The 22,585-nt window shown below is 36.0% G+C and overlaps 1 protein-coding gene and 2 long non-coding RNA genes across 3 annotated transcripts in view; 1 reads left to right on the top strand and 2 right to left on the bottom strand.

Annotated features, from left to right (window-relative positions):
- Window positions 1–22,585, bottom strand: part of LOC143378562 (uncharacterized) — a 397,603-nt gene that overhangs the window by 223,621 nt on the left and 151,397 nt on the right. The window lies entirely within an intron of this gene.
- On the bottom strand, window positions 10,456–12,545 carry LOC143378545 (chymotrypsin inhibitor-like). The gene is made up of 3 exons (XM_076830377.1): window positions 12,404–12,545; window positions 10,800–10,909; window positions 10,456–10,574 (listed from the first exon to the last, which is right to left on the bottom strand). Exons 1-3 carry the CDS (start codon window positions 12,453–12,455, stop codon window positions 10,482–10,484), a joined length of 255 nt encoding a protein of 84 aa, XP_076686492.1. The 5' UTR covers window positions 12,456–12,545; the 3' UTR covers window positions 10,456–10,481.
- LOC143378553 (uncharacterized) lies at window positions 16,746–19,826 on the top strand. Its single transcript, XR_013088281.1, has 2 exons — window positions 16,746–17,131; window positions 19,432–19,826. It is a non-coding gene; the product is annotated as an uncharacterized LOC143378553 (long non-coding RNA).

Genomic DNA, 22,585 nt, shown 5'->3' with positions numbered 1-22,585 from the left:
CACTTTAAAAATATGTGGAAAATGTTTTCTTATTGAGTAGATTGTTTACAACAAAACCATTTTGACTCGAGGAATTATATTAACAAGTGTAACGTGGATTTGTTGAAACGCATTGGTCGCCATTACAAAATCACAGTAGGTAGTAAGAATTACACATGACGATTCAAATAACCTCTATAAATATCTTATACTATACTCGAAGTTCGTGTATCCAAATGCTTGTTTCCTACAATTTCCTTTCTCTTAGTGCTTAAAATTACAAACTTTAGGTTTTTTTTTTTAAAGTTAATCCTATTTGATTTCCAGGATAAACATGGTAGGTAGGTACTATTCTATTTCTACTAATGAGCAATTGTGACACACTGTTTTGTGCAAAATTAACATTTTCCTTTATAGATACACATGTGTACTTGAGGATTTGAGTGGATTCCACTGAATAAGACAGTTGAACAGTTTCGAGAAAATATTCATTGATTTAATGCTACAAACCACAAGCACTTCATGCAGCATGCAATAATCATAGTAAACTGAGGGCTCGGATGCAATAAGGGGACTAGCGCTCGAAAATGGGAAAAATTATTGTCCAAACGTTAAGAAATATTGGAAAATTAAATGTTGTTAAACTGTATTTTAAAAAATATAATATTGTAAAGCTCGCCACGACACACATTTTTTCTATTTACAGTTTTTTTATCCAATCATTAGTATTCGAGATAAACATTATAAACAAAAAAAATGTCTTCGACCAAAATCATTATTTCTTTAAACATAAATTGCGATAACTTGAGTAAATATTAACGGATCGTTATGAGACTTGAAACATAAAACTCAGAAAACTCTAGCGAAGCCTTGAAATATATGCACAAATCTCTTATGTTAAAAAATGTAATAATATTTAATTTAAAAGTAATACTGGACATAACCCATGTCTTTCAACGTTCGCCGTTAAAAAGTATCGAGGGAATTTTAAGGTACATATAACTTGCAGCGACAAAGTTTTTTCTTAATATACAAGGAAGTTTTTCACCAATTTTCACACTGATTAATAAATAATTATAGAAGATATAACGATATATATAAATCCCGCGCGGCACCAACAGTCAGCAGCTGCGTACAATCGCGTCACACTGCAAAGACATGACGTTCTCACTATTATATGATTATATATTACAAAAAAATATTGCGATAAAAAAAATAAAAAATAAATAAATAAATAAAGAAGAAAAGATAAGCAAAAAGAAAATGAAAAAGGAAAGAGAGGAAAAAGGAGAATAAGAAAAATTTATAAAAGAACAGAATATTGTAAACAAAACAGTGTAAATATTGTAAATATTGCGTGTAAATACTATAATAAAAATGTTACTAAATATTTCGAAAATAATATCGCAATATTTTTTTGTAATATATAATCATATAATAGTGAGAACGTCATGTCTTTGCAGTGTGACGCGATTGTACGCAGCTGCTGACTGTTGGTGCCGCGCGGGATTTATATATATCGTTATATCTTCTATAATTATTTATTAATCAGTGTGAAAATTGGTGAAAAACTTCCTTGTATATTAAGAAAAAACTTTGTCGCTGCAAGTTATATGTACCTTAAAATTCCCTCGATACTTTTTAACGGCGAACGTTGAAAGACATGGGTTATGTCCAGTATTACTTTTAAATGAAATATTATTACATTTTTTAACATAAGAGATTTGTGCATACATTTCACGGCTTCGCTAGAGTTTTCTGAGTTTTATGTTTCAAGTCTCATAACGATCCGTTAATATTTACTCAAGTTATCGCAATTTATGTTTAAAGAAATAATGATTTTGATCGAAAATTTTTTTTTTGTTTATAATTTTTATCTCGAATACTAATAATTGGATAAAAAACTGTAAATAGAAAAAATGTGTGTCGTGGCGAGCATTACAACATTATATTTTTTAAAATACAGTTTAACATTTAATTTTCCAATATTTCTTAACGTTTGGACAATAATTTTTCCCATTTTCGAGCGCTAGTCCCCTTATTGCATCCGAGCCCTCAATTACAGTTTGTGACGAAGCCACGTCACGCGCCGTGCGAGCATACGGCGCAGATCGGTTAAGCCGAGTTCCGACCGCGACCGCTAGGCGGCCGCGAAACCGCGAACCGTCTCGCGAGCGAAGATGTACGGTCTGTCAATATAAAGGCCACAGCGAGCAATGTTGACAGCTCTTGTACAGTACATATTAGTGTGTAAACACCGCCGGACCGTACATCCAAGATGCTCTTTTTTTATCCGTGAGATGTGCACGTGTCGACCATAGTCACGCGGTGCCGATTACCAGCCTCCTTTCCGAAATAGGCCGAGAGCAATCTTGGCGCCCTGCCTCGCCGATGAGGAGGTGTTGTCTCCGCGCCCAATAGGCCAGAGTCGTCCCCTATTGCACATCGGAAGTCTATTGTACGACTCCCGCACGACGCCGGCGCCTTGTAGACCGTCAGGACAGAACGTTCACATCCTCCGTCCCCCAGCTCGTCGCAAGCGCCGCCGCGATCGAGCCGAACCGAGAACCCGCGACTCGGAATTGTATAACCAAAAATAAACAATTCTTATTTATTAGAACCCCACGCCTCTGATCATTCGTCGAACCTGGCCTTACCGACTGAGAGAGTCGGCATCTAACTCCTTCTCCGTCCCACCGATAACCGTCTCGCCAACCGGAGACGGTCACAAGTTTATAGGATATTATCCACCGTTCGATTACAGTTTCTCACTAAAAAATGAATATTGAATAAGTATACAATAATATTTACCCTTAGTAAATAAATTCCCGCTAAAATATCTGGTCCAATTAAAAACTGAATAATACGAGTTATAATGAGCCGTTTATTTTGAAAGTGACCATTTATATTTAAAAAATTTCACACATCAATTTTTAATACTAACTGCAAGTTGTACATGTTACTACAATCAACAAAAAATAATTGACAAATGGACTTAGGCCACTTTCAAAATAAACGGTTCATTATGATGGACAATGCTTATGTGGCTGAGGAGTTCCAACATAATTAATAGTCTTCGTATTCGGGGCACTGGCAACTGGAGCTGGATTCTAAGTCTTGCGATTCTCCTCCATAGTGGTAGGTGTTGTCCTAAACGAAGTCTGTGTTGAGAATAGCGAAGCACGTAACTTGTCGGTTGGTGTTTTTCAAATCTCCGGTAACGGGTCCGCCTCGCATCACCTGTAAATACGAGCGTCAGTCTCGAGCCATCGTTCGCAGATAGCATTTCTTTTTGTTCACTGTATATAGGAAGCGTTAATAGAAGTTTGTTAAAACCTCAGATTAGCAACAGTTTGCACTTGCTAGGGAATCCCTTAAATTTTTTGACAGGATATTTGGGAAGTTATTGTAATCCTAGTGTAACTATGTTTTTGCATAAATGATGTATGCAAGCGAGAACCACCGAGTGACACGCATAAAGAGACTTCTTTGAGCCATCTACTGCGAAAGTTTTCAGCACTGACAACGATCCGCTCCAGGGGGAATTGATCTTTCTGAATCTGCAGTTTCAGATTAATCAACGTCAAAGTAAGTTAACGTATGAATTGATGCGAATTTAACTGTAGGTAGAGAGCCGGAAATTGGAATGCAGGAACAGTGGCCAAAATATTACCATATACATACATAATATGTTAGCGATAGTATCGTAGTATAATTTCCTTTTCTACTGGACCATCTAATTTATGTGAAGTAAACTATTTTTCTTCGACCTTTGCATCAATTTTAAAGCTTGCATTAAAATACATTTTCTGAAACATTTTATAAGTATTGTATGTGTGTAACATTTATTACAGATGTACCGACTAGGGTTTTGGCCTATTAGCCGATTAATCGGCCCCCAAGAAAGTACATCTCTAGCATTTATGAAAGAAGAGTTGAATAAGATTTCTGGTATTATGTAATATTTAACAACCTTATTGCCAGACCAAATTACTATCCCTTTCTAACTGTACTAATTCCTCCCTATCTTTCCCACAAATACCTTAGCTTATCTAGCCTCTACCCACCTCTTTCTGCTTCACTGCAAATGTATCTGTTCTTTTTCCTATCTTCGTGTCTTCAGCCATATACAACCTAGTTCTATCTACACCAACCACCCCCTACCTATACGTATTACTCCCTACTTCAGTCTGTCCCTTTTTGCTTCTACGTCTTGCAGTTCTTCCTGATCAATCCTGGCACTCTGTACTTCTCCCTTAGTAGGGTACTCTACTGTGGCATGCGATTTTTTCAAATATTTTCAGGATTTTTTTTATGGACTTAATGAAAGATGTTTATGTTGATTTTTTTACTGTACATTTAGTATATCATAAACTATGAACAAACAATTTTTTTCTTTGAAAATATGAATTAAAAATGGCTCCACAGCCCATGAAAGCCGTCCACCTCGAAAATATGCTTGATTCATTACCATGGTTCTGGTCTTTCTGTTCGTCCGAAATAAAAAAACAAAATGATTCTTAAATTATTCGGACATGACCATCGTTGGCAGCAGATTTGGAATAAAATTTCAAAAATTCTTGAAATGGCTACAATTTGAACATTAAGTGTCGAATTTTGCGATTTTCTTCGTTTTTTTCGGGATATAAAATTAAACAAAACTCGAAAGGAAAAACAATTTGGCCCAATTCTGCTATGGACGATGGCGACACTCCGCTAAAGACGTGTGCACAAGATGGGCCCAATCGGTGGAGTGGAATTTGAGATACCGTGACAACCATTTTTTATAACACCGTTTTGAGAGAAACGCGTTTAAAGTTTTGCGAACAGTTCTAGTGAAGAAAATTCTACTTACACCTAATCTGCCACGCCTGGTCCGTAATAAAAATCTTTAGTTAAGTGCATAAAAAAAATTCACGAAAAAAGTTGAATCAATCGCATGTCACAGTAGAATAACCCCTTAGGGTAAGGGGCGAGGGAGGGCGAGGAGATTAAGGAAAAGCATGTACAGTACTGGAAATATTTATTGCATCACTCTAATATTAAACACGTTATCACTTATACCTCTCCTATCGTTGGCAGTAGGAAAATATTATCGCAAAATTTATTTATTGCAAAAATGTGTAGCCCGGTATCGTGGCCAAAATAAGTTGGATACGAATCAATTTATCAATCATATTGCTATGAAAACTGTACGAACTGCGTATATTTGAGAGTAGTGTAATAAATATTTCCAATGCCGTAGGTCGAGAGAGACAAAGAGAGTCAAGGAGAACCAGCAAGTGACCCAAGTTCTAGGGAATGAGGAGTGGCACGAAGGGAAGGACAGAGGAGTTACAGAGGCGTGGGGATCACCAGGAAGGGCAGGAAGAGATTAGCGTTTGGAAAGGACGGGGAAAAACTACCCAAAAATAGGAGAAGATAAGGAGAATCACGGGGTTGTAGGAGGAACGCGACAGTTGTTCTTCAATCGTGATAACAATAGTATTGTATTTCAGCATGTTACCTACTGTCATTGGCAAGGTGTGTCACAAAGTGGGTGTGGGGTGATTTCGGGAGAGAAACACAAATATCTGAATGAACCAAGTTTAATAAACCTGAGCTGCTTCTGTTCGAGCAAAGACAAAGTTTTTATCGACTTATTTAATTAAACTACGTTTACCTATATATGCAGTGTTATTTATTTAAGGGGTCAGTCTAAGCTATTTTTAAAGATTTTTTTCTCCGTAGATACAACATATAATGCAATAAATCTTTTTGGTATTTATTAAGCTACTCTTATATTATACAAAAAAAATTAAAAGAATTTTTTAAATTGTTTTAAATCATAAACGCAAGTATCTCAAAACAACATTTCTTCAACTGGCGCAGGTGATTCCAAAAAAACTATTAGACCAATCAGTCTGAAATTTTGACACGTTATTCAGAACATCAGTGGCTATGGCCGGGGCCACGGAAACCTTTTTGGATTAAATATTTCATACTTTTTACAAGGCAAAATCATTGAAAAATTCACCGTATTTCCACACATAAACTTCAAACTTCCGCCATTTTGTTAATTTTTTATCAGTAAAAATAATCCTGGTTCCGGCGATAACCACACTCATAATGATTACAACAGACTTTGAATTTTTTGTTTCAAATGCTTCGTTCTCCCGGAACCACCTGCACCAGCACTGCATCGCTTTCTCAAGGCGCTCACATCAGTGCGATATATATAAAACTGTTTAAAATTTAAAATAGATTTTTTATTATACTGTCAATAAGTGTATTAATAAGTAGGCAAACAATTATTTACGTTGGACATTCCGTTTACTAAAAAATAAATCCTAAAAAATGACAATTTTTCACGACTTCGCAGTGGACTGACCCCTTAATACTTTATAAGCAAAAGAAAAAATGTGGTGCAGCTCTCCCAGAATGACAGAAATATTAGGTGTCGAATATTTGTGAAACTGATCTCTCAATTCTTTAACCGATATAGGTACTATGAGTATTGATTTTACTATTTTCTTTCTTTTAAGTATCATTTCAACAAAAATACAGCAGACACAGTAAAAAATGGTACGCAGACGAGAAGAGAGTAATGACAGGAGTAATTTGTTAAAATGACAAGAGTGATGGAAAACCTGTAAGTAAGGGAGCGTTACACATGTTAAGTGAATTTTCACACGTCTCATCGATGCTAATTTACGATAACTTTAAAAGGGTTTTCACGTTATTTTACTATTGCCTAACTTACATTACTTGTGTTGATGGGTATCGTTAACAATACAGTTTAAAATCAGAGGAACGAAATTAATTATCTATTACTAAGGTATTTAACAACTTTATTATTCCATTGGTATTTGGAAAAAATGCAAGGAAAGGTATAGAAGAACAGTTTGTTTATGACGTATTTTATGGCAACTGCTGCAGAAGGTAAGCATGCGAGAAGTACTTATATAAACACTTACGTAAATATAAATATTAATATTTATAGGCTGTAAATATTAACAACAATAAATCATGGCAGTCACAGTCCATCCTAAATCCAGTAAACATGAAAACGATCAGACTGTTTCCTCATTATTTAGTAAAGCTGACCGTTATCGCTTAACACAAACAGTGCTTCAAAACTCTGACATAATTCTGCCATCAAAAGATCTAACTAGAATGAATCATAGAATGATAGGTATGGCATTATGCTTAAGGGTAGGTACTAGGTACCCACCAATCAAAACGATTGAAAAGTACGTTACTTTCATGAATTAAAAAAAAAAAGAAACTGAACAACATACAGTAAAAAAGGTTTTTGGGCTTTATTACTACATATTTGGAGAACAAACAAAAATTATTTTTGCATTAGATATACAGCATTCATTGAACTACTGTAAAAATTAGAGTCTGAAATGAAAAGACTAAATATAATCTTAAAATATATGTGAATGGTTAACGCCTTATGCACAAAGAATAATTTTGGAACACTCATTTTTTTATGGACAGATGTATACGTGGAACAACATGCTTCATTGCAACATTGTGTTTGAATATGTGCTAAAAATCGCCGGATTGTTTGTTTGCAATGAAGATGGATAAGGCGATAACCGTTCATATATATTTTAAGAATAATTTTAGTTTCTTTATTTCAGACGATCCTGTCACGAGTTCTGATGGCGCCACCAGCTCTAATTTCTACAGTGGTATAGTAAATACTGTCCATCTAATGCAAAAATTTATAAAATTTAAACACCAATTTTTTTATTTGTTCTTCAAATATGTAGTAATAAAGTCCAAAAAGCTTTTTTACTGTATGTTGTTCAGTTTCTTTTTTTTAATTCATGAAAATCATGTATTTTTCACGCGTTTTGACCGGAGTGTATCCTTAAGGGGAGGTTCCGGTCTAGAGCCCAAAAAATATGTGATCTTTAGGAATTAATTAAAGGAAAGCTACTATATATAATTTAATGGGACTTGTTGCATTGTATTAAGGGTGTCTTAAGCTATGGAAATATATTTTTTGTTTCATAATTAATCATTACAGACGACACTGGGGAGTCGTTAAAGTCAAGGCGTCAAAAAATTGATCAAAATCGGTGGGACCTGTATCCCCAAAAGTTATTATCCGATTCGACTGAAACTTTTTTTTATTTTGATGAATATACTTCTGGCTAGGGAGGAAACCAGAACAAATTACAAAAATGACATTTTTTTAGAAAATAACGACACATGAAGTTTAAAATCACTTTTTCCCTATATTTTTCATCCTTTCAGCGCCTTTGAAAATTATAACTTTTCAGTTTTTTGTATTTTTTCTGGTATCCCTCCTAGCCAGAAGTATATTCTTCAAAACAAAAAAACTTTCAGTCGAATCGGATAATAACTTTTGGAGATACAGGTCCCACCGTTTTCAGAACACTGTTTCGAGAAAAACGCGTTTAAAGTTTTACGTGAGTGTCGAGTGGCCGGGTGTTATCCATGCATTTGCCGCTACTCAAATGCCTATAACTTCGAGAATTTTACGAATTTCAACAAATCCTTTTAAACACGTAATCCAAAAAGATTGAACGTTCGAAAAATAAAATAAAAAAAAATCGACTTTTAGACCGGAACCACCACTTAAGGAATAGTTAAGAAGGTCATGCGAAATCCAGTATGATTCACTGTAAATACATAGAGTCTTTACTTATAATTTATATTTTATTTACTACAAACATATAAAAATTCAGTACAATTCAAACTTTCCCTAAGCACGCATGCAAACAGCGCTAAATACAATATCCCCAGCCACTTCAGTTTATGATACTATACTACGTACACAGGTTGAGCCAAAATTTGGTGTACAAGTGAGGGTAGGAGATTCCTCATAGAAAAGTAAGTGTAAATTCAAGAATAAAGTTTTTTCCTGCGAGGCTTTGTTTTCCATAAAAACGACTTGGAAGTTTCAAATAATGCACGTGCATTTAGCTTGGCTCTATTTGTCTAGCTATTGACAGGTGCACTTCTACGTACTTGTGCCTGTTTGCAGTGTAAACACATGAGGTTAAAAAATGAAGTTGTATTAGAAAATTAGATAACTTCTCCAGTACGTAAACTCCTCATTTTACTAATAAAAAAATTATTGAAAATGACCACACCTCTGACGTATATTTACCTGTGGTTGTCTAACAATTGATTTATGAACTCTTCCTATTGTGGTATCTTCAAAATCGTGGGACCAAAAGGAGGCTACAGCAGACCTCATTTTTGGGTCACTCTTTATCCAGCTCCCTCGTAGAATGTTTCGCCAATCCAGACTTAGACAGGGTAGCTCGGAAATATACCGAGGACATGCCAGCTGTAATTAGTATGCTTGGAAGCACGTGCGATTATATTAAACAAAGACAGTTAAAAAGTCGAATAACCAGAATTATTAAAAAATTGCAATCCCCAAACAAGCATACTACTTCAGTCGAAGATCCTAGCTCCTTCGACGAATAATCATGACTAATCAAAATACACCTCATCAATCGCGACCTTCCGCCTCGCACTTACAAACTTACAATCAAGCCGCAATTTTTCGAATCTTGCCAGCTCTTTTGGAACGCAAGAAGCATCGTACAGCGTAAAGAAGAAGTGCAAGTTTTATTAAAGAACTTAGACATTCTGGTGTGTGTAGAATCATGGCTAATGCATGAATAAGACAAAACTTTCCAATTTTAATGCATTCAGAATGGATCGGACGCATTCACTTGGGGGTGGCATAATTATCTTAGTGCGTAAGAATGTTGCCTTTTCTCAAGTAAAATATCTGATCCCTCCTGACGACACTGTCGAAGTTTGTGGACTAAACATTTCCCCCTTTAAAAGTAATAGCATGTTATAGAACTCCAGGTTTTGTTCTCCCTCAAGCTAATTGGGAACAAATAGTCAACAATATTGGAAAATACGACAATTGTACTCTCATGGGAGATTTTAATGCTCACCATACGATATGGGATTGTTCCAACACTGACCTTAACGGTGAGAGACTCCTACAGTGTATTGACACTCATGACTTACTTCTTCACAATCCAGACTCATCCACCCGCATAGATTTGTACAAAAATAGAAAGTCGAATACTGATCTTGTCATACCATCCATGAATATTGCAGATAAACTTGACGTAAAAACTCATGATGAAATTTTGGGTTCTGATCATTATCCCATCTTTATAAACATTCATGTTGAAAAAAACTATTACCACAAAATGTCTTTCAAAATGAATTCTATTCGCACTAATTGGGAAGAGCCCAAGGAATAGGATTGAAAGGGATTCGAAGGCTCATCCAGAATATATCCAACTCTCAAAAACACAACCATAAAAATAAAAAAACTAATTAAATATGCTTGATATTACTTTTCATTTATTATTGAGTAGTACATTAAGTGTTATTCAAACATCATTTCCAGAATATGTGGATTTAGTTATTTTACTTCATGCCATCCATATGTTAAATCATCGTAATATAGTGGGGTAATGTTACAGGCGTCATTCGGACGACTAATCATCCCAATTACAGCAACCTTGAGGAACACAAACCCCGCTCCTACTTTTCAGGTAACCAGGTTTACATATGCAGCCAGGTACGCAAATCTAAAATAAAAATAGCTTTTTATCAGAAACTGTATGCATAAATCCAATGTGTAGTAGTATGTATGAAATATGGATTTAAACCAGAAGGTAAACATGGCGATTGTGATTCTAAAAACACAGTATTATCGTCAACTGAATAAGGAAACAGTTTCCATATTTTGCAAGCGAAACTTTTATATAATTCAAACTGTTTAGGTTTGATTTTAACAAAATGAAAATACTAACGAAGGTACAAGGAGGATTTGGATTAACACAAGTCGGTGGGCAATGACCAGTACATGGGGACCACACTTCATTCCTCCCGCACGGACATTCAGCTTCTTGGCTGAAAATCCCTGTAATATGTTACAAATCATAGTGCAATTTATAATTTATTATCTTATGGAACTAATTGTAAATAGTATATAGAATATTGTATGTATACTATGACCGATATATTATACATATGTATGTACATGTATGTGTTTGTCAACCTGGTGGCAATTTTCACATGAGATTTTACAGAAAAAATCCGAAAATATAATAAATTTAATAACATCTTCCATTTCATGTAATTACCAATTTAAATTATATATTTCGATTTTGTACGTGTTACCAGTATATAGTCGAATTAGTAGTGACTTGGCAGCGGGGGGAGTCTTGGCCGATGCCGCGAGTCCCAGGCGCAGCTCTGGCCATTCGGCCTGTGAGCTTGCAAACCGTCGGAGAATGGTAGTTCCCCCAAGGCTGACCGCGCCGTCTAGCGCAACCGCACCCCTTTCCCCTGCACTGCCACTGGGTCAGGGGGTTCCGGCACAACCGCACCTCTTTTCCTCTGCGCTGCCACGAGGTTCGAGGGCCTCCCTATTATAGGAGGTACGACTTGCCACCCGGCTACAAGGACCGCACCAACTTCCCCGCACGGCCCAGGAAGAAGGGCCTCCTCTAGAGGAGGAAATGGCTTTGGATGTCCGTCTCGTCAGGGTGCGCATTAACCCGCCAGTATTCTACCCCGTTTCTCGGGTACGTGTCCGCTTTTTATAGGCCCGGGCCAGCTTGCGGGCAGACCGTATATAACCGGTCAGACCAGTATATAACCGGTACCCATACGTCAGTCAGGAGTATTTAAATGGCTATCCTTGAATTAGGACCTTAGTATCTTGAATACTGGTTGCATATTAATAGTACTTACAGATCGTTTCGTTTAAAAAGAATTACATGATCACCATGACAATTTGTAAACGATGACCTTCACCAAAATGAGCTTCCGTTGCCATATTCCTACTTAAACTGAGCATCATGCGCTCCCGATACTGCCTCAGAATTTCAATCGAAATAATATAGCGTCATTTAAATATACATCTTTACGTAGAGGAGAGTAGGGTAAAGGACGTTGGGTTCACCCTCTGGAAGAGGATAGCAATATGCACCCGACAAGGACAACGATTACTGTAGGCCCACAGCTAAGTAGTCGAAAGTCATTGGCCAAGGCGTAGGGAGCCGCGTAGGGGAGCACCAATCGCGAGCCTGGAGTAGCGGCAACGTCGCAAATTCTGGCCCCGGTCCCAAGGTGCCTTCTTTCGTTAATTCGACTATAGGTATCATATACCAAGACAAAAAATTCTGTAAATTATAGACTGTAACCGCAATCAAGAAATAAAGGTAAAGTATTTATGACTTTTTGAGCAAGCAGCATCGAAAAACCCGGATTACTACAGAAAATCCTCCCGGACGCCCCCGGACGCCCTGCTAAAGCGGACAATTCCGGGGAAACCCAGACGGATGGCAGCCCTATTTGCGGCGAATGTGAAACATTTGTTGAAAAATATAATTTGGTTTTAACAACTTACCTACAGAAGAAATTACCACGATGAGGAATAATGTTATGAAGGTACGAGACATGGTGACTTTGTATGCTTCTGGTGCAATGTTTTCCGCGAATGTAGAAATAATTTCGATGGAGTGTTTTTATACGTCCGCTGAGCCCTATAATCTTTCTCAGGTGCGGTTGTTTTCGCCGTAACACGATATATCGCTCTGTATAGGAAACGAGATAAAAATGTTCAAAACACATTTTATCCATATTTGTCTTTATACGGAAATTACTTTGTTTATTGTGCGACTATTTTTTTTTTTATAAAGGCATTCGCTACTAGATGTTGCTCTGCAACACGATTTATCTGATCATATCTTCAGTTTCAATGCAGATATATGGCTTTGTTACGTAATATACATGTAGATAATCTATTTTTGTGCTACGTGGCAGCAATAACTCAATTTAAGCGATAGTTGCAGATTCTGTGGCCGAATCGGTGTGTCGGGTCGCGTCGCGCGTACGTGACGTTTGCTAGTGAACGTGTTAAGGGTGTATACCTAGTCAGGAGGCCGAAGAGAGGCGATTTTCTTTCGTAAAAAACAGGAGCATATATTTTTGACATTTCATGATTTTTTTTGTAAAATCATATTTACGTTTATAATAAAAATTCAACGACATCCAAGAAGCCTTTTTAAAAAGGGCGAGCCAGATATCTCAAAAACTACTGCACCAATTTTCGAAATTTTGTGGGCTTATTTTTATATAAAAATCTACTGAATGACAGAAGAATTTTTTTTAATGTATAATTTCGATTATATCAACGAAAAATGACTACATGGTTATCACTAATATCCATTTTTCGTTGATAAAATCGAAACTATTCAATGGAAAAAAATCCTTCCGTCATCAAGTAAATTTGTATATAACAAGAAAAATTAAAAAAATTAAAAAACCCGACTGCGTAAAAAAAACATTAAAAAAATTAATTTTTAATTTAATTTTCTTATTAATTTAATTTTTTTAATGTTTTTTAAGCAGTCGGGTTTTTTAATTTTTTAATTTTTATTTAATTTTTTATTTAATGTTTTTTCTATTTTTTTTATATCCTATAACATTCGGAACGTCAAGACAATTCTAAAGACACCTCATTTGTCCAAATCGGTGTACCCGTACAGACTCTAAAGCGTAACATGGACATACATAAATAGCCTGATAAACACAATACCCTCCTTTGCGTGCCGCAGTCGGGTAAAAAATAAGCCCACAAAATTACAGAAAGATTGGTGCAGTAGTTTTTGAGATATCTTGCTCACCGTTTTAACAAGGCTTCTTGCATGTCGTGGTATTTTTATCATAAACGTAAATATTTTTCTGCAAAAAAAAATACCAAATTTTATTTAAATGTTGCCCCTGTAAGTGCAAAAACCTGTAAAAAGATATGCTTCCGCTTTTTTAAACAAAATTCACAAACATTCGCCACTTTTCGCCTTCCTGACTAAGTATAACCCCTTAACGGGAGAAGACGGCTTATTTTTGTATCAATTTTGAATAAATTTTTGCAAAGATACCAATGCGCTAATCTTTTGGGACCTTTAAGTGTACTTTATTTAACAATAGAACAAGTGAACAAAATTTTTATAACAGTAAAATTATAATAAATACAAAAGAAATATAGCAGTATCTGAAATAGATTTTATTTCGAGATGCAAAACAGCGCCGGTTGTAGCGTCTTTGGTAGTTATGTGAAACAGACCAATAATTTTTTTTCAATTTATGTGCCAATTATAAAAATATGAACCTCAAATGGTATAAAAAATTGCATATTTTAAAAATGGCGGAGCTTCAAACATTTTCGCCAAAAATTCGCGTTTCATTTGTTTAAAAACAGTAGTTAAAATGAATAATTTAGTTAAACATTGTGTTTCATATTCTGAGGAATATTATAAACTAAAAGTGTGCAAAATTTGAAGTTGATTGGTCAAATAGTTTTTGAGTTATCCCCGGCGCCAATTTTGAAAAAAATGCGTTTTAGATATGCTCGACGCTCGGAGGCGCGCTGACTCACCTGACTATATTATCAATACAGAGTTGAATTTCTTCCTATAACGTCGAGAAAATATTTTTTAAATGTTTTAGAGGCGATTTATGTTTGTTTCGATTTTTCGTTCGATTTATACGGTCTTCACCCCTTAATTGTACATTTCTCATCATCATACGTATAAATATCTTAAATTGGGACATAACACCCTACGGTATCTACCCTTTAACACTGATATGAATGGGCGTCCGCAGAGGGGTGCAAAAGGGGCAGTTGCTCCCCGTCCCCGATCTTAAAAAAAAATCGCTTATTTTTCAAAACTGATCTTTATTAAGCTTATACTATAAAAGGTAATATTTTCAATTTCGGTTTTAAATTTATATTAAATGGGCACTACAAAATAGTTTTAAAAAAGCAAGAGGGGAATATTTTTCTTCACCATCATCCCAAATTTGCCCCACCCCCTGGCATTGAAAAAATTCTCCGGTCGCAGATGATGATATACCTACTGATATAAACATGATATATGAAAGTCCTCATGCCTAAAAAATGTTAATCTCTCGATATATTCTAAGAAAGTGTATTTTAAACAATCTGTAGGGTAATTCTGGGAGAGATGCCGCACCCGGAGAGACCGCGCACTATCGGTATTTCAGGGATGTCGGTAATAAAACACACCATTGCCCATTTCATTTGTTTGTGGCTGTTGATTTGGGTCAGTTTGCCAAGCAAGAGCGTGTTTCCTGTATTATTGTTAAAGATTTTGCTGTTTTGCGAGGTAAGCCTAGCGCACTTTGCCTGAATACCCATACAGCACACTTCGTTGCGGCAAAGTTGCAGGATGGTTGCAGTAACCTTGCGTCGTTGCATGGTTGCAGCGCAATGTCGATGTATGGTTGCTGCGACGTTGCCGTGCAACTTTGCAGCAGGCGGACATAGAATTTTTGCTGCATAGTTACGGCATCCTTGCGTGAATCGTTGCCATCTTACACCGCAACTGTGCTGAAACTATGCCGCATCGAGAGTGTGCTGTATGGGTAGTCGCGTACGACATACGTCGCGTTTATTTTTACTATCACAGTAGCTAAAAATTTATAATTTTACTTGATGCAACTTTTGTAATACGTTAAAGAGACCTTGTAGAATATTTCCTTGGCAGAATAGGTTACTTTCGACACAGCATGCGGAAATACGAAAGTGCGGCGCCTCTCCCGGGCATTTCGGATAGGCGCCGCACTTTTACTTGGGATAGATGCCGCACTTTTATACCTACCGTACTGTTTCGAAAACTAAGTCGATTTAAATCAGAGATTGTAACCCGCCCGGAGCGGGTTACTAGTAACATAAGACAGTCTGGTTTAGACAGCCACTTAACGTACTCTGGTCATCCGGCCGAAAAAATGAGCAATCTTTATAAATATTTTACTCAATGAATAACAAATATAATGCTGCAAAACTTTTTACATAATATTCATCTACTTGTGGCATGCTCAATTTTTCGGCCAGATGACTAGAGTACTCCCTTAAGTGGCTGTCTGGACTAGACTGTCTTATGTTACTACCCCAGTAGCATTTCTGGTTAGCCCATAGTAGGGGAGAGCGGGGCAAAGTGGGACGAAAAATGTTTGAAGTCGAATAAAATTTGTCCCTTTCAATAAAAATGTGTGAAAATAGATTTATAATATAATTTGAACATTACTATTGATAAATGACGAATATCAATACTTAACATAAACTTAAAGTATATTGAAATTCAACTTGAAAAGAAAATGCAAAATCGACCACTTTACCCCATATATGGGGTAAAGTGAGCTACTCTCTGGGGTAAAGTGAGCAGAAATAAAATACGTGTTTTAATGAAGGATATAATTATAAAATCAACTTTATTAGAACTTTTAAACTATTTAAACTATTTTTTTTTAAATATATTTCATTAATACAAGCTTAATGTTAATAATTTGTACTTTGTACTCTGTGTTACTAACCTAAACTCATTTTCTGCTGAAAATGTGTTTTTAAAGGAACTTTGTTTACATGAACAGTCTGACATATTATAAATAAAACAAATACATACATAATTTTTACATGAATGTTTATAAGCTTGTTATAAACACGCAGGAAAAATGGAGTTAAAATAACACATGTGCGGCGTCTCTCCTATCAAAGGATGTTTTTAGTTTGAATTTTTTAAGGGTGACAAATATTAAAATTTTTATTTGCTTTGAAGCAAGTAGAATCACAAGATTTTAAACTAATAATATATAGCCTTGTAAAATATTTTCATTGCAAAATTTAGACACGGTAACAATTTTTCTTCACAATTACCCTACACTGTAGAATAGATTAATAGCATTTAATTAACGAGATAACAGTTAAATCAACGGTAGTAACAAATTCAAATATCGATAATACCATGATAAACATTGCTATAATAAAACTGTGTGCGGTAGGCGTTGACTCATTATTTTGTGTGATTTATTTATCTGGTAACGGGGGATCATTTTTTAAATCTCGGTTCAACGAGACAGGATCGTAAATATCGGTCTCTGCATGCTGAACACACACAAGAAGTGACACTACCGCGTAGAATCGGTGTAGTATAAAACAGATCCATTCCTCCACTGTTTTCAAGTTCACTGGAAACGTCCATACGAACAGCACACACAGCCAATATGTCTCGCTTTCTTTTTGCTGCATTTGCCTTCATGGTACTCTTCTCTGTGGGTAAGTAATGAAGTTCATGAAAGTCATTTTCCATATTGTTTTATGGACGTATGTACATACGTTTATTTTGTGTCCACTGAATTCCCCTATATTTTATTTTATTATTCAATTATTATTAACAAGTACTTCTACCAATATTTTTTTCAAACCTCAAATGTCACATGAGCCTACATTATATGCGTTTTATTACGAAAATATAACGCAGGTGGTAAACTTACAGAGTACACCTTTTAAAAATTTGCCATCACTTGTTATTATTTAAAGTGTGATTATTGGAAAATATGTGTGCAGACATTAATTTGAGTGTATTCTACAGGGTGTCCCACTAAGGAGTGGACAGCGCGATATCTCTTAAAGTATTGTCGATAAAAATATAAAAAAAATAGGGAATTGCATGGTTCGAGGGGGCCCATTTATTAGCGCGAACGAATTTTGTTTTCGATTATTATTTTAAAAGATACGATGGTCAAGTTCGGTTTTTCAAATGGAACTATTTTTTTTGAAGACCTGAGTTGATAGTGCGTTCCAAGGCAAATTCAATAAGCTTTAATGTATACACTTTATTTCCACTGGTTTTTAAGATATTGCGCTTGCAAATTTACTGATTTTCACTGCAAGAAACCCCTCTGGAATGGCAAAAACCGGGGGCGGTCTTACTGGCGCCACGGGTGGCACTGCCTGTTGAAATGGATACTTACCTGCCAAAGGTCTACGCCAGAAATGGCAGGCCCAAAGGCTGGACAATTCTTTTCCGTCAGAAATGCTACTTAGGTAGGTACATCTGCGGTGTCGAGAAGCGCATCGTTACTTTTATTTCGCACTTGCTTCTACGCTCGGATGGCCGGTTCTTTTGGGAGGGATGCAAGTTGGATTGGTTAGGTTAGGAGGAGTGAAAGTTGCTAGACTAAATTTCAACCATAGGGAGCAGATTGTATCAGAACCAATCGGATTTGCATCCCTCACAAAAGAACCGGCCATCCGAGCGTAGAAGCAAGTGCGAAATAAAAGTAACGATACCTACCTAAGTAGCATTTCTGACGGAAAAGAATTGTCCAGCCTTTGGGCCTGCGATTTCTGGCGTAGACCTTTGGCAGGTAAGTATCCATTTCAACAGGCAGTGCCACCCGTGGGGCCGGTAAGACCGTCCCCGGTTTTTGCCATTCCAGAGGGGTTTCTTGCAGTGAAAATCAGTAAATTTGCAAGCGCAATATCTTAAAAACCAGTGGAAATAAAGTGTATACATTAAAGCTTATTGAATTTGTCTTGGAACGCACTATCAACTCAGGTCTTCAAAAAAAATAGTTCCATTTGAAAAACCGAACTTGACCATCGTATCTTTTAAAATAATAATCGAAAACAAAATTCGTTCGCGCTAATAAATGGGCCCCCTCGAACCATGCAATTCCCTATTTTTTTTATATTTTTATCGACAATACTTTAAGAGATATCGCGCTGTCCACTCCTTAGTGGGACACCCTGTATAACACTCGTGAGATATACACCATATGAAAACAATTAGACATGTTCAGTATTTTTAAGGAAGTAATGTATTCCACTTACATATAGACTACATATTTTATTCATAATAATATTCATAATATTCGTAATAAGGTAATACGATGAAAAATCTTATAAATTCTAATACCTACAAACTAAAAATTTTTTTTTTTAGATATTGTGTTTTTTGTAAGATATTCGTTTGATTACTGATTAGTAATGTTTGGCGCATTAGTAATAATAACAACTAAGAAAAATATCTTAGTTTTGAAAGATACGTATTACAAGAATTTGAACTGCAATATTTTTGTAACATTTCTAAAATAAGGGCAGCTTTTTTTTAATCATGGACGCAATTTTTATGTCCTTAAAGACACTCTCATTAATTCAACGCACAGCCTGACAGTTACACAACCATTCCAACAAAAATGTTTAAATTATCGTGGCAACCAACAGTTTTTCACATTGCATGAAATTGAAATCTTATGTTAACAAATATTTTTGTTAGTGGTCTTCCTGCCTACAATACTGCCGTATATATATATATATATATATATACAACTCTTAGCGTTTGTAACATTTATCTGAAACAATGCTTTTACTATGCTTGGTGATATACATATTGGAATTAAGCAAAGGGAAATGTTAGGGAAATTTGTAACTCCAAAGCCAAAAATTAGAAGTTTCATAATGTGCATTGTAATGAAGTGATGAAGTCAGAGCACAAAGATGTATCATATTACATGTTTCACTATCAAATCTTATAAGAAATTATACGAATCATGTGATGATATGAATTTTAGCAACAGCGGCTAGATGCCCAGCAAATGAGGTTCATAAGCAGTGCGGTAGCGCCTGTCCACCAACTTGCGATAATCTTGGTCTTCCTCAACCTTGTACTCAGGTTAGTACCTAAGTGCACATATATTTCCTTATTTACACGACCATTCGGGACCATTCGCGCGTGACTTTCGGTGCATGGTCACGATTTTTATCGCGGGCTCCAGCTTACCCACAAGATGCCTACCCTATAAACAAGACTCGCCGAGCGTGAGTGGGGTAGAACTTGCGTGGGGGTTGCCAATCTTGTGTTTCCTGAGGGATAGACCCTGTGCAGTTTACGCTGCACTACTGCATATCAATTCACATAAATAATCGATCAGTTTCAGCTACTTGAAAGTTTCGTTGAAAGTGTTGATCTTTTCGTATGTTACAATACGATACTTCGATTTCGCCACTATTCGGTGGCGGATTTAACGGGCGGCCGACGAGCAGTTGCCGCCTGGGCCCCTACCCAGAAGGTCCCCCAGGGCCTCATCTTCAAAAAATTATGATTTTATCCAATCACTATATTTTTTTATACTATTACACTTACCTTATTTTTAGTAAACTACCCCTTCATTTTTCTGATAAAATGTATATTGACCGTGAATTTACATTTCGCGTAACCTACGTACGTAGACGAAATTTCTTGTGTCAATTCGCGATCTACGCCTCCAACGGCAAATTAATGGCGGTTGCGTTAAATAAATAGAGGCACAAGTATGGAAAACAAAATAACAGTATATTAAATAATAATGGTATAGATATAAAGGTCTTTAAGGTTCTCGAATACGATTGATTCGTCAGAAAATGTTAGCCACAAGCTAAAGCATCCCCTACAGCCTCTGTGCGGGTGGAGCCCTATTCCTTTCTCCCAATTATCAACTGCTTATTGGCGATCGCCTAATGTAGGCGTGACCTTTGCTCTGCAGTTTAGTCCCCAAGGGGAGGGTAAAAAATCTCCCAGGACGACCGTCTATACTTTCCGTCACCTCCAAACACTGTCCAGACGCCCGCGTTACAATGTTTGGGTCCTAGACTATCTGGCGCCTGCCAGAGTAAACCCTTGCTAATTTATGAGTCCCGTTCTCAGAGACGGAAGAAAATGAGCTCCTCAGAGCGTTTGCCACCTGGGCCACTTCCCTTAAATCCGCCACTGTCACTATTATACTTTGACTAACATCCAATCCAAAGTAATATCCAGAACATTAAATACCATTTTTCAAAAAATCGACTTCCTATGATATATGACATCGTGCGATTCTGAATTATTGTATGCTATTTTTGTGTATGTATAAATCTAATCTTTAAACAATTTGTTTTTTAGCAATGCGTCCAAGGCTGTTTCTGCAAGGCTGGACTTGTAAGGAATTCCAACGGAAAATGTGTTCCTCCTATTGCATGTCTCTGTGATGCTTTGCTTTCTTGATGAATGCCGTTGATGGAGGACTTCCTGTTTTATGATTTTCAGATGAATTGTTACCGCGCATAAAGTGCATCTTTCTGTATTTTACTTTCATGGCCAAATAAATATTTATGAGAGCATACTTAGAAGGGAATGTTTTGTGGTAAATTCCATAAGAAAAACAAATTAACCTTGAATATGAATCCTTAGATAAACCAAAATCTGTTCATTCGTGTGGCGGTACTCGCACAAAATTATACGTCCTGTGTAATTAAAACATATGAATGCATAAGGTAGTACATAAGTGTAGAATGTAGAAAATATATCCTCTTCTTTTCGGAGCACAGGATTTCCATGCTTGAATAACTTCCTTTCAGTGTTCAAAAGGATAATCTTCCTAAGTAGGATTATCTCTAATCAGTGAACAATGTGCAAACAGAAGTACAGTGCCGGAAAAAAGTATTCCAAAAGACCAAAAGACTTGAGTTTTTTTGACAAGTTAGAAGGATTAGTTCACAAGGTCACGTGTTTCGTCGTTTTGAAAAAAAATAACAATTCGTTGGAATAGCGAAGAAAATAGTGAAGGTCGTTTTTTCGACTGTCTTATCTGAGCCTGTAATAAAAATTTAAAGAATGACTTGTAGATTTAAGAAAGTTGTGTACATACTGAAAATTTCATCGTCAAATATTCACGTAAATATGAAAATTCATAATTTTTTGAAGGGGATGTTTTTGAGTCGCGATCCCCTTTTATAATATTTAAATAACCCGTGACCCCCCCCCCCCCCGATCCCCATATATGGTAAAATAAATTTAATAAGGTATGAAAACACAATAAAAGTAGGTATTTCAGAATATAATTCTAAATTAATAATATTAAAAAAAAAACAAGCCAAAAACCCGTGACCCCCCAGAAAACACTTCACAACCCACAGGTTGGGAATCACTGGCGTATCTGGCTAAAAGGTGGTTTTCAGATAAATAACTTTTAGTATTATGTGTTATGCCTTCAGTATTTTATATAAATTGAATTAGGTTAAATATTAAATCTCAATAAAAAGGTATATAAATAGTTTTGACATACCGCAACACGATAACGATCTGTAAGCAATTTAAAAATAAGATAATTATGCACATGTCCAAAAACAGTGCTATGGCCACAAACGGTACATCTACCCTACGTCCGAAATATAAACTGCTATATGTCCAATATAAATAAACTATTTACAACATACAGATAAACAGTATTTGTGCTTGATCGCATCACTATGGTGGATGGATGGCCTATAACGAAAAGTAATTTTTTTATTTATAATAAAAATAATATTTTTTAACACAATTATTATATACGAAATTCAAAGAATATTGTCATTTTTCAAATTTAGAAACATGTCACCCTCGAGGAGAAATTTGCAAAATAAAAATTTGTTTATAATTTGACGTTACATAAATAATTTTACAATTTCAAAAAAATATTATTCAAATAGGTAAAACGTTCTACATTAAAATAAAAAAAGAATGAACCTAATGCGATATACAGTTTCTGAGATAAAAATTCATAAGTACAGCTCGATTTCACGAAATTAAGGAAAAACTACGCCCTCTACCGTATTACTGTAACCCGCTCTGAGAGCGGGTTAACCGGGTGAATCTGTGCCTGGATGCCTCGGGTTACCCGGTTATGCGGATTAGTCTACGGTGCTGAGAACCGAACCGGCTTAGGGTTACGG

This window comes from Andrena cerasifolii, chromosome 2, assembly GCF_050908995.1.
Source record: "Andrena cerasifolii isolate SP2316 chromosome 2, iyAndCera1_principal, whole genome shotgun sequence".
Classification (NCBI taxonomy): domain Eukaryota; kingdom Metazoa; phylum Arthropoda; class Insecta; order Hymenoptera; family Andrenidae; genus Andrena; species Andrena cerasifolii.
Note: the sequence above shows the minus strand (reverse complement) of the source record. Positions and strands in the feature narration are given on the sequence as shown.